At 46.7% G+C, this 19960-nt stretch overlaps 1 protein-coding gene across 1 annotated transcript in view; it reads left to right on the forward strand.

Annotated features, from left to right (window-relative positions):
* Positions 1–5097: 5097 nt before the first annotated feature.
* The window catches only part of TESC (tescalcin), a 60462-nt gene continuing 45599 nt past the window's right edge, over positions 5098–19960 (forward strand). The window contains exon 1 of the mRNA XM_043979083.1: positions 5098–5599. Within this exon, the coding sequence (XP_043835018.1) occupies positions 5542–5599 (58 nt within the window). The 5' untranslated portion in view covers positions 5098–5541. The remainder of the gene's footprint in view (positions 5600–19960) is intronic.

The raw sequence follows: 19960 nt of genomic DNA on the forward strand, positions 1-19960 counted from the left end.
AATTTAGTAAAATAAAGTCCCAGGAACCAATAAAAATAAATGAGTGGTCATAAAAATAGAATTCCCAGCAAGTATGGGCACCAACGAGCTTGGTCAGCAGCTCACGGATGCCTCGGAAGGTCAGGGAAACCCTGGCTGGCGCCAGAGGTGACCATCTTTGCTCTTGAAGTCACAACTGCTTTCCAAGCTTGTGCAGCTAGTTAGGGCTCTCCTACTGACCTACTCCCCTTGGGTCTGAGAGCTACTTCTCCAAAGGAGAGCACCAAAGGGGAGGGCAGACTTAGAGCTGGGAAGGACCTTAGAAGTGGTCTAGTCCAGTCCCCTCAGTTAACACATAAAAATAATAAGCTAAGATCTGCCTAGCATTTACTATATGCCAATAGAGTTTGAATGCTTGGCAGTTCGGCTAGAGGAAGAATGGCAGTGTCTGGTGCCTTATCTTGCCAGGTAATCTTCAGAATCTTCTGAAGACAGTTCAGTGGAAACCATTCCATTTCCTGGCATGGCGCTGGTATCCTGTCCAAGGTTTCACAGGCATTCAACAATGAGGTTAGCGTAAAGCTCTGTACACCTTCAGTTTGGTAAGCAGACGAATGCCTCTTCTCTGCCACACTTTCCTTTAGAACCTCCCAAATGTTGAGCTGGCTCTGGCAATGCATATATCAATCTCATCATCTATGTGTACATCTCCAGAAAGTGTACTGCCAAAGTCAGTGGACTTATCCACAGCATTCAAAATCTTATCACTTGGGGCAGCTAGGTGGTGCTGCCCTGGAGTCAGGAGGACCTGAGTTCAAATCTGGCCTCAGACACTTAACACTTACTAGCTGTGTGACCCTGGGCAAGTCACTTCACCCCAACTGCCTCAACAACAAAAAAAATAAATCTTAACACTTGCTGTTTGATGGTTCCACATATGGATGCTGTGGTGCTGCCTGGTGGAGAACTTCTGTTTTCTTGGTGTTGATTGTCATGTCAAAATTAGCACAAGCAGCAGAGAATTGATCCATACTCTGTTACCTCTCAGCCTCAGAAGCTGCATTGAGTGCCCAATAGTCCACAAACGAAAAATAACCCACCAACTCTCCCTCCACTTTAGTCCTGGCTTGTAGCCTTTTTAAGTTAAATAATTTACCGTCAGTTCAATAGCTGACCTTTAGTCCTCATTCAAGGTATCTGATGGCATCGATGAAAATATCTTGCTAAAATGCATAGCAAGCACACTCCATTGGTGACTGGGAAAGCTGGAGAGCATCGTCCATTATCCAGAACCCATGCGAGTGTACCATCCAGAAACTGATGTGCAATCCTGATGAACCAATTGTGAGACGTGGAAGACACTGGCACAAGACCACCCAGCATGGTGTGCTCCCATCAAAGAAGGGGCTGTGCTCTATGAGCAAAGCCGAATTGCAGGAGCTCAAAAGAAACATGAGATGCCCAAATCTAGAGACATCTGTTCCCAAACAGTGGTAGTGCCTTCCAAACTCATATTGATCAGATCAGCCACAGTGGGATATGCGGTACCTTGATTCCAACATAGGGATGTCATTTTGGTCCTCTTTGAGAATGAAGGACAACAACCAACAACCAATTATGTGCCAGGCACTGTGGTAAGATTTTCTAATTATTAACTCATTTGATCCTCACAGCAACCTTGGGAGGTAGATGTTATTATTATCCTCATTTCACAGATGGGGAAACTGAGGCAAACTGAGAAACTTATAGGGAAACTGAGGTAAACAGTGGTTGAATGACTTGCTATGTTCATTCATTTATTCATGATCAGGCATATGTGTATATGTATATATATTATATGTATATATGTATGGTATATATATGTTGTATATACATATGTATATATACAAAATCTGCTATATGCCAGGCATTTTGCTAGTCATGGGAGACACAAAGACAAAGTAGTACCTGGTCTCATGAAACATTCTATTGGGGATGGGAGAATAAGGGGCACTGAGTCTGAGAACTAGCAGGGTTTTTTTCTTTTCCTTTTTTTTTTTTTTGGTGAGGCAATTGGGGTTAAGTGACTTGCCCAGGGTCACACAGCTAGTAAGCATCAAGTGTCTGAGGCCGGATTTGAACTCAGGTACTCCTGAATCCAGGGCCGGTGCTTTATCCACTGCGCCACCTAGCTGCCCCAGAACTAGCAGTTTTATAGCTAGGTTTGCAAAGCACTTGACAAATATTATTTCACTTGACCCCTCCCCCCACAACAACCTTGAGATATAGGTATTATTATCCCCATTTTATAGATGGGGAAACTGAGGTAGAGGTTAAGCAACTTGTCCAAGTTCACAACAAAGTAAATATCTGAGTCAGAAACTGAGCTCAGGTCTTCCTGACTCAAGCTCCATCTGTCTATCCATTGTGCCATCTACCTACCTCTTAACACATACAGAAAAACAAATATTTACACACACACACAAAAGGATACAAGATAGTTTCCAGGGGAGAGGGTACCACCATCCGGGGGCATCAGGAGAAGCTCCCTGGAGGAGATGGCTCTGAAAGAATTTGAGGATTCTATAAATCAGAGGCAAAGAAAGCATTCCAGGAACATGGAACATTCTGAGCCAAAACAAGAAGATGGAGATGGAATGTTGCGTACAAGGAACAATGGGTGGGGCTGTTTGGGCTGAAATATAAGAGTATGTGAGATGGAGGATAATGTTTGATGTATCTGGAAATGTGGCTGGAGTTGATATTTTACCCTAGAGACAAAAGGGAGTTCTGGACCTTCTTGAGCAGGGGAGTTACACAGTCAGATCTGTGCTTCAGGAAAACTATTGGGTTTTTTTTACCTCTTTAAAATTCTCTTAACATGCAATACATCCTCCTTTGCTGCAATCCCTTGTTTTTACACAATTTGGCATTGCGCTCACCAGATTTTGACATATGTTTTTAAATTCTACATCAGGAAACCACACATGGCATTGGATATTAAGTGTATATTTAACAAACTGTCTTTTTTTTTTCAATTTCAAGCTTGAAGTGTAGCCAATAAGGCTTTTTTTCTTCCTCATTTTATTTCATTTTTCAATTAATAAGCATTTATTTTCTGTTCCTCCCAACCTACCCTGAATTTTAAAGGAAAAAGAAAGACAATAACCTTGTAAGAATTCTACACAGTCAAGCAAAATAAATGAGCACGCTTAGTTTAGCAGTTGTATGTAACACAGTGGAAGAGGAAAGCGAAGAGAAGCAGTGAGACCAATTAGGAGGCTACTGCAGTGTATAGTATTCCAGGTGAGAATAGGCTGGTGATCATGTGAGAAGGGAATAGATACAAGAGATCAGAGAGGGAGAAAGAGCAAGACCTGGCAACTTGTCATTGAGACATCTTAGCAATAAATGAGGAAACAAGGCTTAGAGAGGGCAAATGACTTAGGCAACCTCACTCAGCTAATAAGTGGCAGAATCAGGATTTGAACCCAGGTCCTTTGACTCTCAATTCAGTGCTCTGTCCAATGTACTCCACTTGCCACTCCTGACCTCCATTTGTTTACATATGCATATACAATATACAGATATAGATATATGTGTGTATATATTTTTGTTGTTGTTCAGTCATTTCAGTCATGTCTAACTCTTTGTGACCCCATCTGGGGTTCTCTTGGCAGAGTTACTGGAGTGATTTGCCATTTCCTCCTCCAGATCATTTGACAGTTGGGGAAACTGAGGCAAATAGGGTGAAGTGACTTGCCCAGGGTCACACAACTAATAAATGTCTGAGGCCAGATTTGAATTCAGGAAGTGAGTCTTCCTGACTTCCAGCCCAGTGCTCTGTGCACTATGGCGCCTCCTAGATGCCCCATATATGATATATAATGCATTTTATCACATGTTATATAAATATGTAATATAAATGTATATTAGTAATATGTAATTAATGATTATATTAACAATATATTATATATGCACCTACTACATACAATATAATATCTACATAGATATATGTATATGCGTGTAAATATGTATCCATGTGTATTCATATATATGAAGCAGCTACTCGTGTATTCATATATGTGTATATATACACATACACATATATACACACAATACATACACACATATAAGTGCATGCATGCATGCGTGTTTCTTCCATCACACCACATTGCTTTCTCCACAGAATGGGTAGCTGTGTGGAAGGGGAGGAGTAGAGAAGAGGACCGGAGTTTGACTCCCTCTGGCAAACAACTTATCCTCTCTGGGCTTCGTGGGATCCTAGATTTAGTTAGAAGGGACTTTAGGCGTCATCTGGTTCAACTCCTTCACTTTACAGAAAAGGAAACTGAGGCTCAGGTGAAGTGACTTACCCAAGGTCATAGGGCAATAAGTGACAGAGCCAAGGTCTGACTCCAAAATCAGCACTGTCACCCTCTAGTGTGTTGCCTCTCTCTCTCTCTTTCTCTCTCTCCAGGCAATGGGGGTTAAGTGACTTGCCCAGGGTCACACAGCTAGTAAGTGTCAAGTGTCTGAGGCCAGATTTGAACTCAGGTACTCCTGAATCCAGGGCCTGTGCTTTAACCACTGCGCTATTTAGCTGCCCCTTGTGCTGCCTCTCTTAAAAGTCCCTTGCCCAAACAAGGTGCCACAGGCAGAGGGGGGTTACCCCCCAGATTCAAGCCCAGGTTCTTTGATTCCAGATTGAGGATTGCAAATTGCAATCCTCAAATCTAGATCTGTAATCCAAGTGATACAGCGCATCTTATCCAACCCCGTCTCTTTTATTAAGGGGAAACCGAGGTCCAGAGAAGTGAGGCGACTTGCCCAAGGTCACATTGTCACTAGGGATAGACGGGATTCAAACTCAGGTCCTGGGTCTCCAGAGTCAGAGCGCTTTCCTCTCCACTTCGCTGCCTCTGTTTCCCGATCTGTAGAAAGAAGAAGTGAGATTCGATGTTCTCCTGCTTCCGTCATCCAATAAGGGGCCAGGACTTAAAAAAGTTAAACCCTTCTAAATGTGGTAGGGGAAGGGGGAAGGGGGTTAAAGGAGACTCCCCTTCCTCCACCTCCTTCTAGCCTGCACTCCAGGACCAGAAGCTCCAGAGCACCGCGGGGCCGCGGGGCCGGACTCCTTTCGGGGCCCAAGGAGGGTTTCGAGGCGTTCTGACCTCCGGGTCTGCGCCTCCCGGTATCCTGCAGTCTCGGGAACACGGCAGGCTCTTGGACCCGGCAGACGCTCCAGCGCGCCTCCCTCCCTCTCTCTATATTAGCCCGAGCTCCCTCTCCCCACGTACAGAACTCTTGGCTTGCTCCCCGCTGGCCGCGGGGCTGGCTGCTGGGGCGCAGTCCGGGCTGCAGTGCTGAACCAGCGGTGGCTCCGACTGGCCAAGAGGACCAGCGGAGACTTCTGCTGCCGCCGTCTCTGCTGGGGCGCGCTGCCCCAGGTGCTGCCCTCCGAGCGCGCCCCGCCTGCCCATCCTCGGGGCACCCCAGGGCAGTGGAGTTGCGGGGTGTCCGAGCGGGCTGCTCCCCACTTCTGTCCCAGGCCGGCGCAGCCACTCCTCATTCTAGGCAAGGATGGGCTCTTCCCAGTCCATGTCAGAGGAGGTCCGGGACCTCGTAGGCAAGACCGGCTGTGAGTAGCCCCTGGGGTTGGGCCGGTTGCCCCTTGGGGGTCCCAGGGTAGGGGGCTCTTGGGAAGGGCTCCCGGTCGCGTGAGCTTGCCCTCAGTGGGCAAGGGCTGCTCGGGGTCGATCTACTTTCTTGTCATTTCTCTGTGGGGTGGGGTGGGAGGGGGGGGGAGAGGAAAAGGGCACAGCCGGGCCAGGCTGGAGGTGAGGGAAGGAAGGCGTTCGGGGAGACCTCAGCGGTGCGGGGAAAGTGGAAATGGGTATGACAACAACAATCCTAATTGCTAGGAGAGAGTGTGTGATGGTGTGGATGGAGAATGGTTCTCAGGTCAGGACGTCGGGGTTCAAGTCCTCTCCTGACACACACTAGCCGCGTGACCAAATCTCTTAAGCCCCTCAGTGCCCCCACACAACTCCCGAGACCAGAAGTTTCAGAGCAGGGGCGGTCTGCCTCGGTAGAGCTAGCTCCCTGCCAAGAGGAAGTCTCAAGACTGAACAAACATTAAGCAAATAAAATACTACCATTTATCTAGCTCTTAGGGGAATGGGTCCAGTCTCAAGCCGGAAGAGTGGTGGGGTGGGCTTGACCGGAAAGTTTGGAAAGCCTGGGTCCAAAAGAAGCCTGGACACAAACAGGCTGTTTGACTATAGGCAAATCACTTAACCTCTCGGTGCTTCTTGGCAGCTCTGAAAATTGTCAGAGATGAGTTCCTTTGGGTGCTAGCTCACTGATAAAGTAACAAGACCAACCCCCTCCTCTGCACCCCCCCCCAAATACAGAGACATTGCTTTGGGGTCTGCAATCTGTATCATTGGAGGGAATTTCCACACCAGGAACTTTCTTCCCCCATAAAGTGCCAGGTTCGGAACACAAAAAGTGCCAAGTGTCTTTGCACACATTAATCCATTTGATCTTAACTAGGAGCCGGTGAGGCAGGTACTTACAAGCATTGTTATTATCTCGGTTTTACTGAGGAGGAAACTGAAGCTCAGAAATCGGTCAAGGTTTGCCTCTGGTCACTCAGCTAGTAGATGCTGGAATCTGAACCCAGCTGGCCCCTGACTGCCCTAGAGTTTGAGCCCAAACCTAGAAATTCTAAGCTCCACTCAGCAGCTTAATGACTGAGGGACCAAGCAGCTAGTCCTGTCCCCCGTCTGAGATGCAGCTTCCTGGTCTGTCAAAATGAATGGGGAAAGCTGGGAGAGAGTCCAGGTTCCTTTTTGCCTCCCAGTACAGTGGAAAGAACACTGACTCTGGATTCAGAGGACCCGGGTTCAAATCCAGACTTGGCTCCTCCAGTATGACTTTTGGCATTCAGTTTCCTCCTCTGCTGATCTCTGTTGAGGTTGCGTCCATTCCAGATCTTGGATCCTGGGATTTTCTTTGCCATTCAGCTTTTCTTCAAAGAGAGGGCTTGGCTGACAAGCCCAGGGTATGCCAGGCTCGGTTCTGAGTGACTGGCGATGAGAAATGAAGCCAGAACACTGGAGGAAGCACTGTGTCCCTTTCAAAGAGGTGGATGCTCTCTCTAAAAGAGGTCCTAGTTCTCAGACATACTGATAACACCATAAGCAGCTGAAGACAAGCTTCCTTCCTTATTTCACCATCCCTGGCCTGGGAGTGCTCCTTAGTACAAAGGTTTCTGTTCTTATCGTGTGCTTGCAGCTCTGGGCTGGAGAGCCTTAAACAGGGGGCAGAAGGGGAGGGGAAAGAAAGCCAAGTACATCTTGGCTTCCTACAGGGGTCACTTCTAGGATACAGTATTGATTTTGTCATCTATCAGCCTTTTATCTAATCAGCATTTATTATGCACCTACTGGAACACAGGGAATATGAGATAACATATGTAAGGCCAATCGAGGTGACATAGCAGATATAGCACCAAGCCTGAAGTCAGGAAGGCCTGAGTTCAAATCCGGCCTCAGATACTCACTAGCTGTGTGACCCCAGACATGTCACTTAACCCTATTTGCCTCTGTTTCCCCATCTGTAAAATGAACTGGAGAGGGAAAAGGCAAACCACTCCCATGTCTTTGCCAAGAGAACCCCAAATAGGGTCACAAAAAGTAGGGCACAACTGAATGACAACATATGTAAAGTGTTCTGAAAACTTTAAAATGCTAGTTTATATTACTGTTCTTTATAGAAGGGGGATGGGGAATTCACTGGGTAAACAGGTAAATGCTAAGAATGTACAAAGTGATTTAGGACTGGTGGGGGGGGCGGTAACCATGATTTCATTGCACTGAAAGTTGACTTCCCTTTTCTGGAATTCTCTGGGCAAGTCACCATGTTGGTAATTTATGCAAAGTTATAGGAAGACATTTGAAGGAGAGAGTTCTAATAACTGAGGGGAATCTGGCAAGGCCTTGTGTGGTGGGTGGCAGCTGAACAGTGATTTGAAGGATTGTAGGGATCTATAGTCAAACTGAGTATGTGCTAAACCCTGGGGATACAAAGAAAGACCAAAAAAAAAAAAATCCAAACCCACCATGCCTGCCTTCAGGGACCTTATAGTCTAATGGGAGAGAACATGAAAACAACTATGTGCATACAGGATATAAGCAGGATAAATTAGAATTGGAAGGGACCCTAAAGGTCTCGAATTACCCAACAGATAAGGCAATAAATATGGAGTCAGGAAGTTTCCAGTGCAAATCCGGAGACTGGAAGACCAGTTCAAATGTGGTCTCAAGACAGTGATTGGCTGTGTGACTCTGGGCAAGTCCCTTAATCTCTGTCTGCCTCAGTTCCCTCCTCTGCAAAATGGGTTATTATAATAGCACCTCCCTCCCTCCTAGGGTTTTTGTGAGGCTCAGATGAAATAATATTTGCAACATGCTTTGCAAGCTTTAAAGTGATTATTTACTAGTGCAACACCTTCCATTTAGGTTTCACTTAATCAACAAGCAATTATTAAGTGCCTACTGTTTGCCAGGTACAGAGGAGGAAACCCAAAGCCAGAGAGATTGGATGATTTCCCTGTGGTCTCCCAGGTAGAAACTGACAGATGGAGGATTCTAATAGGCCAAGGTGAGGGAGGGAGGAGCAGCCTGCTCTTCCCTTGTTCACCAAGCCAGAGTTGGCTCACGATTCAGTCCCAACAGGGAGGAACCAGCCAGCCCACAGAGGTGACCCAGCTCCTTTCAAAGCCACGGAACAGACAAGGCCGGTCTTATCAGCGCATCTCCCATGGGCAGACTCGTCCCTCCCTGTGGCTTCTCCAGCTCCCTTCAGAACTCCTGCTTCCTCCCAGAACCACCAGCTATTTTTGGAAGGGCCTCATCCTGCCAGGCCAGTGACTCCACCCCTCTGGAGGCTTCCCAAGGCTCCCAGGGGCCTCACGTGCCCACGTGGGATGCCCACTGGCCAGTGCTCAGGAAATGGCCAATCTCTCTAAAGCCCAAAAGCACGCTACAGGATGCAAAACTGGTGCTCCCCACCTCAGAGCTACAAAATGTGATGACCCACCCAAAGGCAGGTAAAAATCTAGGGAACACTGAGCGCTGCCAAGAGTCTTGGGTTTCACCAGGCTTTTATAAGGACCTGTGATGATGTCATTTGTGTTCAGCCCAATGGACCATGAACTGGAGACGGGGACTATCTAATGTTGGTCTTTGCAGCCCCAGGGTCTGGCGTACAGTAGGGGCTTAATAAATGCTCATTGATTTTTTTTGTAGGGGGGCAATGAGGGTTAAGTGACTTACCCAGGGTCACACAACTAGTAAGTGTCAAGTGTTTGAGGCTGGATTTGAACTCAGGTCCTCCTGGATCCAGGGCCAGTGCTTTATCCACTGCACCACTTAGCTGCCTGAATGCTCATTGATTATTGATTGAGTTGAACCCATTCATTTTCCTCTCTGTGAAGATGAGAAGTATGAGATCTGTTAGACTCAAGAGTATGACAGTCTTCCCCAAACAGCACAAGGCAATTTCCACAGACTATTAGAGCTGAAAAAGACCATTAGAAAAATCTCATCCATTTCTCTCATTTTTAGAGATGAGGAAACTGCTCCAGAGGTTAAGTGACTTGCACAAGGTCACACAGAAAGATCTGAGCCCAGGGATTCGGACTCTTAGTCCTGGACTATTTCTCATAGTCCATGCTGCCTGCCATAGTGCTAACCTGTTGCTCCATCTCCCTAGAAAAGTGCCCAAAGAGCCCCCTGGCCACAGAGCAAAAGCCTGGTGACCCTCAGAGTTTTATTTACCCTGTTTGGGTTGGACATCATTCAGAAACTCCCAAGTAGAGAGAGCAGGGCATCCAGGTAACCCATCATCCCCAGTCAGGCCCTCTGAGCCAGAGGCTGGCTCAACAGGAGGGGTGGCCAAGCAGAAAGGGTATTCTTCCAGAGGTAAGATGAACCCAAATCCTTCCCTAGGGTTTAGGATTCAGCTTCACTGTTTTCATGTCTCCAGGTGAATTTTGCACCAAAGTCAAGGTGAAAGAGGAAGAAAGAATCCTGTATCCTTGGACTCCAGGATTTCTGCAGTTATTAGCACTGAAATAAGAGTACCCCCCCCTCCAGGGGGGAGGCAGTATAGTTGAGGGGGGAAAAACTTGGATTGAGTTAGAGAATTTGGGTTCAAATTATAATTGGGCTCTTAATCTCTGAGCCTCAGTGTCCTTATCTGTAAAATGAGAGAACTGAACTAGATAATCTCTAAACCCCCTTCCGGATCTAAATCAATGACCCTGTGATGGATGTGGATTGGAATTCTGCATTTTCCACTTACCGTGTGACCTTGGACAAGTCACTAGCCTTCTCACTAAGGTTACCTTCCATCTATGCCATCTATAGCCTTTATGTATAGAGTTGTTTGTATGTTGCCTCCTCTTTTGTTGTTGTTTATCCTTCATTCTCCAAGAGGACCATGACATCTGGAGGTGATATCATGACTTTAGTGAATTTGATTTCAGTGAGGTAGGGCTGTCTCCTCTATTACAGAGGGTTCCTGGATGGCAGGGGTCTTTCTTCATGCCTCCAGCACTTCATCTGACACGTAGTAAATGCTTAACAAATGCTTGTTCCAAGATTGAACCTTCTTGCCTTGATTTCCTCATCTGTAAAATGGGGGCTTTGGACTCCGTGGCTTCTGAGATCCCCTTCAGCTCCAGTCCTGTCATCCTAGACGATCCCATTGCCTTGCCCGGGCGTCCAGATAAGCCCGGCTCACGTTGCTGTAACTGGATTCCCACAGCAGGAGAGGTCTGAGCTCTCCCAGCCCCTGTGAAGGGTCCTTATTGAAAAAAGAGCACCTAACATAATTATGGAGAATTAAATCTGCTGAAATGGATGAGGCGGAGGCTTGGAACAGGCACAGATGGCAACAGCAAACTGTGCGAGAGGGTTTCTAGGAGAGTTGCCGGTACCACACCTTCTGCGCCTTCGCCGAAATGTCACTGGGTTTGTCTCCTAGAACCATTTGGGTGAGCAAACAGAGAGAGGTTCCTTTTAGCTTCCTTCCAGCCAGACCCAGAACCAGCAGGGAGGAGGGAGGGAGGATCAGGAGTTTGGTCCAGGACAGGGAATTTCCCAGAAGCCTAGGATATACCTCAGGATGGGAAATTTAAAGTGCTGCTGACAAATGCTTGCTTTCCTTTGAGGAAGAAGGCAAGGGCGAGATATGGGCAAGGGTGGAGCAAGTTGATTTCCCATCTGAGGGACCAGCTAGACTGCGGATTGGGCTTCCTAAGGCAAAATTGAAGCCAGGGGGACCCAAGCTGTGGGATAGATATACTCTGTAGCAGCAGCCTCATGACATCCTCAGGTCTCTGTCCGACCTCCAGAACCACACACACACACACACACACACCAGCTAAGGATTCCCTTCATAACAATCACCCCAGGTATGAGCAGTTAGCCAATGAGAATTTATGAATTGCCTACTATGCGCTGGGCACTGGGCCAAGTGTTGGGAATACAAAGAAAAAGCAAAAAACAGTCCCTGCCCTCAAAGATTACATTCAAATAGGGAGATAAACTGCAAATAAAGCAGTAAATACAAGACACATACAGAGTAGAAGGGAGGTGACTATAAAGGCAAGGCTTTGGCAGGGGAGGCCAGGAAGGGCCAGGTTGTAATGCTTGCCCTAAGTTCAAAACTTCCCTACCACAGTGTTAACTCCTTGAAAGCAGGGACTGCTTTCTCCTTTCTCCTCCTTTCCCTCCCTCTTTCTCTCTATCCCTCCTCTTTCTCCTTCTCTCCCTCTCTTCCTCCTCCTCCTCTTCTGCTTCTTCTCTTCTTCCTCTCTTCCTCCTCCTCTTCCTCTTTTTTCTTCCCCCCACCCTCTCCCTCCCATAGTAACACAGAGATTCAATTCTGTTCCAGGCACTACCACTATTTTTTCCATATAAATATTTTATTATTTTCCAGTTACGTGTAGAGATAGTTTTCAACATTTGTTTTTATAAGATTTCTAGTTTCAAATTTTTCTCCCTCCCTCCTCTCCCTCCCCCCTCCCCAAGACAGCAGGTAATCTGATATAGCACCACCGCCATTTTAGGAAAGTTGATGCTAAACTCTACACTGTCTAGAAAAGGGCAGCCCGGATGGCGAAGGCCCTAAAGATCGGGTCCAATGAGGATCACTTAGGTTGCACTGGGTGGGGGAGGGACTGACAGGTGACATCACTCTGGCCACATTGCTGATGCTTAACATCCAGACACACACTATATTATGGAGCACAGATAAGGATAGGATTTGAAGTCAGAGGACTTGAATCCATTCTCTGCTACTTAGGTGACCTTGGGTAAGTCACTTCTTCACCCAAAGTCTCAGTTTCCTCCTTTGTAAATTTCCTCCTTTGTAAAATGACCTTGAAGTTCTCCACCAGGTCTGGGCCCTGTGGTCCTACCGGCAGAATCCCACATCTCCCATGAGAATCCACAACACCTTTTTTGGGGGGGGCGGGGCAATGAAGGTTAAGTGACTTGCCCAGGGTCACACAGCTAGTAAGTGTCAAGTGTCTGAGGCTGGATTTGAACTCAGGAACTCCTGAATCCAGGGCCAGTGCTTTCCTAGCTACCCCCCACAACACTTATAAAAGGGCTTTAGGAGACAGGTGGCAAATTCCCGCAGTGCCTGCCCATCCACAGAGCCCATGAGAAGCCCCACAAAGTTAATCTGTGACTCACTGAAAGGGGACAACGCTGAGGATAAAGCTCAGGCAACAAGTCTCTCTCAAGTTGAGTTCAAATCCCACCTCAGTCACTTACTAGCTGTGTGACCCTAGACAAGTCACTTAACTCTGATTGTCTCCCCTGACCTTTTTTTAAAAAAATCAAGCTGAGCATCTATTTTCACAGGTTCTATCTCCTTCCTGGATCTGTGCCCTGCCTGGGAGGGGCCATTCTCATGGCTGGACTGTACTTACCTCCTTCCTTGTTTAGATGCCACCCCTTCCTGTTCAAAGCACCTTGTATTTACTTTGTATGTTTACTCGGGCAAAGTGGATAGATTGACAGGGCCTGGAGTCAGGAAGACCTGAGTTCAAATCTGGACCCCAGACACTTACTAACTGTGTGATCCTGGGTGTGAGTCATTTAACCTCTGTCTGCCTCAATTTCCTCATCTATAAAATGGTGACAATAATATCACCTTCTTCTCAGGGTCGTAGTGAAGATCAAATGATATAATGATGGCAACAGCACAGTGCCTGACATATAGTAAGTGCTATGTAAACGTTAGCTATTATTATTGTTTATATACAGGGGTGTTCTGGCAAATGTTTAACAACCAGGTCTCAGAGAAAAGTAGACATGATACTTTTCAGTTTAATATTCATTGTGAACATTTTCTCCGTCACTTCCTTAAGTTGACAATCCACAGAAAAATAAATCAAGCCTGATTTGTAGCATTTGTTTTTTTATTTCCAACATATAAATAAATGCCTGCACTGAAAATTTAACTATCAGCTCGATTCAGCTGGCTCTAGTACTCCCCAGCATATATATGTGTTGTTTTCTCCAAAAGAGATCAGGAACTATTGGGGACTGCATCCCTAGCCCACCAAGGCATGCTGCAAGTAGCGAAAGCTTAATAAAAGCTTGTGGATTGATCAATAACCTGCACGGCAGAACAGAAAGAATGCTGGATTTAGATAAAAAAAAAAAACAGGGGTTTGACTCCTAGCTCTGCTAGTTACCAACTATGTGACCTTGGGCAATCCCTCTGCCTCGGCCTTGGATTTTTCTTCTAAAGTCCTGAATCCACTTATGGTGTGACTGTGTGAATCTTCTATAAGCCCCCTTCCAACGCTAAAGCTAAAAGCCTGTTTCCTTTCATTCAGTTGGGGAGGAGGGTTTTATGTGTGCACATGTGCTCCAGCAAGAATTTTTTGACCTCCTACTGTATACTAGGTATTGTATTAGGGATACAGAAACAGACTCTGTGCTGGGCCCTCTTATAGAACAAGAAAATCCTGACAGCACAAAGCATTTGATTTCCAAACAAAACACAGGCTTAGCCCGCCCATTGAATGTTCTTGAGTAATGTCATACTGGTTCTCTCCTTACTTTCCTTTTCTCTTCATGCACAAGGCCCACCACTCATCATCCCCCTCATGCCCGGGCTTTCAGTACAGGCCCTCAACGCCTTTCCACTCTAATAGTGCAGCCATCTCCTGTTTGGTCTTCCTGTCTCCAGTCTCTCCCCTGCCCCCCCAGCTTCTATCTCCAGGTCAATCTATCCTCCACACAGCTGCCAGGATAATTCTTAATATTCTTAAAGCAGAAACGTGATCAGGGCACTCTCCCTACTCTGGAAGCTTCTGTGGCTCCCAATTGACAGAAAATAAAATATAAACACCTACCTATACCTGTGGTCCTTGCTACTGGGGAGGCTGTGGATCACTTTAGCATAGGAATTATGAGCCTCAGTGGACTAAGCTGATAGAGTGTCCATGCTAAACTTGGCACTAACATAGTGAGCCCCAGGAGTGGAATTGCCTCAGGTGGGGCCAACCTGGCCCATATCAGAAATGAGCAGGTCAGTGAGGAGCCCCCGCACATCCAGTGTGTTCAAGATAGAGGGAAGGAAGGAAGGAAGGGTGGGAGGAAGGGAGGGAGGAAGAAAGGAAAGAAGGGAGGAAGGGAGAGAGGGAGAAAGGAAGGAAGGAAGGAAGGAAGGAAGGAAGGAAGGAAGGAAGGAAGGAAGGAAGGAAGGAAGGAAGGAAGGAAGGAAGGAAGGAAGGAAGGAAGGAAGGAAGGAAGGAAGGAAGGAAGGAAGGAAGGAAGGAAGGAAGGAAGGGAGAGAAAGAGAAAAAGAAAGAAAGAAATGGAGTGAGTTGGTGGGTGAGTGGGAGTGACTAGGGTTGCGACAGTTTAATTGTAGTCTTTCAAATCTTTTTCAAGTGCACCGTTTGCACCAGGAGTGATGCCAGTCCCCATAGGCCACATGCCTGATGAGCTCTCTAACCCTCAGATGCCTGTAAAACCCTTGGACCACCCAGTCTGGGCCTTGTGCCTGGGTGGATACAGGGAAGCCAAGCCCATCTTAATTCCCTTGGGCTGGTATTAATTCACTTCTGGCTTGCCTGTCATCAGTTCTTTAGAGAAATGTAAGGGCAATGAGAGGTGCAGGCTTCTGGGAAATGGTTTGTTTCTCTGTGGTTTTTTTTGTATTTTCCCTTTGAAAACATGTCTCATCTTGATGCCCAAGAAGCCCCCAACCTCTTCATTTTGCAAAGGAGGAAACTGAGGCTCCAAGAGGGGAGCTCAAGCTTCCTGACTCTCAGGCTGGGGTCTTTCCATTCAGGGAAGGGAGGAATAGTCTAGAAAGGAATCAGAATGGGTGGTGTATGTGGGGAGGGTCGGCCTGAAAAGGCAGCCCAGGACTATGCTAAGGAGTATGGGACTTACAGGAAGAAATGGGTCAGCACAAGGGAGAGCAGAGAAGGACAGGGGAGGATTACCAAGGACAGTGGTCTCAAGCTTAGGGTCTCCCGCTGGTGCTGCTTGGGTCCCAGTCCATATCTAGGAGAATCTTACGGTCCTCTAAGCCCCTCCTTCTCCTCCCACTTTATGGATAATGACACAGAAGATGCAGGATTCATCCAGTTCACCCAGCTCAGAAGCAGCAACCCACTGTCTCTTGTCGTTCCACCATATTGTCTCCCCCACGGTGCCCACAAACCAATTGCCCGTCTGTGCCAACCCCATCCTAACTCTGCTGATGAGCAGCAATTAGATCCCCCTGAACCGCTGTTGAGTCCCCAGGGGCCTTTCATGGGGCAATGGTCCCCAAAATGCTGTATGGAATTGAACCCAACCACAAAGGAAAGCTGCCAAGGCTGGGGACTCAACCCCAATCATGGTGCATTTTAAAGGGACTTCTGAACTTTCACATCCTTCCTCCCAGACTAAGCAGAGCAGACTTTTTTGGAGTCAGCTCTGCTTATTACAGTGGAATGACCAAAGGAGGAGACTTCTCCAAGGAGCTGACTTTGCAGAGACAGTGATGAGAGGAAAGGCCCAGGATGGAACAAGGAGATTCAGAGTGAGGAGGGCCCGTCTTCTAAGCCAATCCAACAAGCATTTACTAAGCACCCACTGGCCTAGATGCTGGGGATACAAAGACCAAAATGACACAATCCCTGCCCTCAGTGAGCTCCTTTTCTAAGGACAGCTAGGGGGGCACAGTGGATAGAGCATCAGGCCTGAAGCCAAGACTTGAGTTCAAATCCAGCCTCAGATACTAGCTGTGGGACCCTGGGCAAGTCACTTGAGCTCAGTTTCCTTATCTGTGAAAGGGGGAGAATAAAAGCACCTACCCCCAGGGGTGTCATGAGGATCAAAGGAGATCTTCATAAAGTACCTGGCACATTGGCTGCTATTCAATCATGTCTGACTCTTTGTGACTCCATGGACCATATTGTCTGCAGGGTTTTCTTGGCAAAGATGCTGAGGTGGTTTGCCATTTCCTTCCAGTGGATTAAGGCAAACAGAGGTTAAGTGACTTACACAGGGTCACACTGCTAGGAAGTATCTGAGGCCAGATTTGAACTCGGGTCTTCCTGAATCCAAGCCCAACACTCTATTCCCCAAGCCACTTTGCTGCCTCACCTGGCACATAGTAAACATTATGTAAACAGTAGTAGTAGTAGTAGTAGTAGTGATGGTGGTGGTGGTAATAGAAGTAGTAGTAGTAGTAGCAGTAGTAGTATTGGCACACAACACATACACAAGTAAATAAATAAAAAGTGTACAGGATCATAGGCCTTGAGCTGGTCATCTTGTCCAATCCCCTTCTTTTACAAATGGAGAAACTGAGGCCCAGAGTGGTGAAGTGATTTGTCTAGCATCACACAGGTCATAAGTGGTAGGACAAGGATTCCAATGGAGGTTTACTGCCTCCAACTCCAAAGCATTTCCTGCAAGCACCATGTTTCCTCCCACAAAGTCATACAAAGTCATCTTGAGGATAGATTTCTAAGCACTGGGGGTGGAATCAGGAAAGGCCTGGAGCAGAAGGTGGAACTCTGGAAAGGACAGACAATGAATGCATTCATCATGAAGCAAGAAGTTTCATCTTATGGGTCTGGATTTCAAAGCCAGCCTCTGATGCCTATGACCTGTGTAACAACCTTGGGCAAGTTACTTCAACTTTTTGTGCCTCAGTTTCCTCCTTGGTAAAAAATGAGGGATTTGGGCTAGGTAGCCCTAGATCTAGGATTCTATGGGGTTTGGATGATGGTGGTGGTGGCAGCGAACATTTACATGGTCTTTTAAGGTTTGCACATACAACTATTATCTCATTTGCTACTCACGGCAATGCTGGGAGGTAGGTGCTATTATCATCTCCTTTTTACAGATGAGAAAACTGAAGCAGAAAGAGGCTGAGACTTGTCTGAGGCAGGATTTGAATCAGCCTCTGACACTATGACATGCCTCGGTGTCTCAGTTTCCTCACATGTAAAATGGGACAAGCTACTTGAAAGCAGAAACTCTTCCATTTTTGTCTTTGTATCTAGAGTTGCTCAGCAAGCATTTATTATACACATATTATGTGCCAGGTTGGGGAAACAAAGGCAAAATCATACCCAGAACATAGTTGTTGTTGGGTCATTTTTCAATCATGTCTGACTCTTCGCGATTCCATTTGGGGTTTTCTTGACAGAGTTACTAGAGTGGTTTGCCATTTCTTTTTCTAGTTTATTAGACAGATGAAGAAACTGAGGCAAACAGGGTGAAGTGTGTTGCCCAAGGTCACACAGATAGGAAGTGTCTAAGGCTGGATTTGAACTCAGGAAGATGAGTCTTCCTGATTCCAAGCCCAGTGCTCTACCTGCTGTTCCACCTAGCTATCCCAGAACACAGAAGGTATTCGATAAATGCTTGCTCTTTGATGGATGGATTAGAAAAAAATACTTTGTGACAGCAACTTTGAATACCACATGAAGGTAAGCAGTTATTATTTAGCAAAGGAGGAAGCCAGGTGAGGGAAAGGGGAAGTGACTTGTCCCAAGTCACCCAGGCAGGATGCTTGAATAGAGATGCTCAGATTCCAGATTCAGGGGGCTCTCTTTCCCCTGCCCTTAGGATGATCAGAGAAGAGGCTTCTGGGAAGGGACACCTGGAGCAAAGCCATTGGCTCAGCCAGCAGTTTTTGCAGCCTTTCCAAGCCATGTTCCCAAAGTAAAAGAGACAGGTGATTGCCTCCGGGGAGCCAGCCATTAAAAAGCCCCAATAATAAACAAACCCTTTGTCTGAAGGTAGATGACCTTTACTGAAGAGAACAATATTGAAAGAGGGTCATCTGTTCTCCCAAAGGCCTCCCATGAAGTCACCGGAGATCCCTGAGTCCTGGAAGACAAAACACTCACACCTGGGACAGAGTTTTCTATGTTTTCTGCTGATGAAAGCTCTCTGGTCACCTCCTGGAGCTGGAGAGAAGGGGAGGGGAGAGAGGGGGGAATGGCAAAGGGGAGAGTCAGGGTGGGGTGGGGGAGCTCTGGGTCCTCAACAATCAACAGTCAGCTCCTGGAAAGCGGGAAGGTCTGTTGGACTCAAATCATGATGACTCTGGGGTCACATGACAAAGATTTGACCTCCACCTTGCCTACCTACTGTCTGTATGACCTTGGGTAAGTCCCTTCACATGTGTGGGCTATAGCTCCCTCATCTGTAAAATGAGATGGTTGTTCTAGAAATGTTTGTGAAGGAGGATTTCCTGCCTTTATCTGAGAAGTGATCTGTATGTGGGTTACCTGTGACCCAGCACTCCAAACTCTGGGCTCATAGAGCCCATATTTGATGCTGAAGACTTTACACTAAACTCCTTTTGGTTCAGGCTCTCCTGGGACACTCAGGTTTGGGTTCATTCATTTCACCTCCTCCTGACTCCAGGGCCAGTGCTTTATCTATTGGAACACCTAGCTACCCAGTGACTTGTTCTTAAAGAGGCTTGAGCATGCTCTCAGGGAGAGGGAGCCCCAAGGCTGAAGGGCAGGATTCCTGGACCTAAAGTTATAACACCTGGGTTAGTATAGGCCCCGCTATTTCTTGGCTGAGTCATTTCCCTTCTCTGGAACTCAGTATTCTCATCTGTAAAAATGAGGGGTTGAAAAAACGAGGGATTGGCTCTTCTGAGGACCCTTCTTGTCTAGGTCTGTGATCAGTTCAGTTCAACAAACATGAAATGACCTCCTTCTAAAGCCAGACTACATGCTGTAACCAATAAGGTGGAACCATGGATGGAATGCTGGATCAGGAAGGCCTGAGTTCAAATCCAGCCTCAAACACTTTATTAGCTATGTGATCCTGAGCAAGTCATTTAAAATCTCTGGTTGCCTCGGTTTCCTCATCTGTAAAATTAGCATCTTCCTCCCAGCATTATTGTGATGATCAAATGAGATCATTATTATAAGCAGTTGGCGCAGTGTCTGGCACATAGTAAGCACGCTATAAATGTTAGTTGTTATTTACTACTACTACTACTGCTACTTCTACCACTACTACCACTACTACCACCACCACCACTACTACTACTACCACCACTACCACCACCACCACTACTACTGCTGCTGGTGCTGCTACTACCCTTACCTCCTCATCTCTTCCTCCTGGCTTCCTTCAAATCCCACTAAAATCCACTTCCTACAAAAAGCCTTTCCTGAACCCTCTTGATTCTGATGCCTTGTCTCTTTTCATTTTATCCAGTTTACCCCGCATAGATCTCATTTGTACATCCATAGCCGTTTGCATGTCGTCTCCCCTATTATTAGATTGTAAGCTCCTTGAGGGCAGGGACTGTCTTTTGCCTCCTTTTGTAGCCCTCGTGCTTAGCACAGTGTCTGTCTGGCACATAGTAGGTGCTTAATAAATGTTTTTGATGGCTTGACCTACCAAGAGCACCAGTCCTG

This window comes from Dromiciops gliroides, chromosome 1 (assembly GCF_019393635.1).
Source record: "Dromiciops gliroides isolate mDroGli1 chromosome 1, mDroGli1.pri, whole genome shotgun sequence".
Taxonomy (NCBI): Eukaryota; Metazoa; Chordata; class Mammalia; order Microbiotheria; family Microbiotheriidae; genus Dromiciops; species Dromiciops gliroides.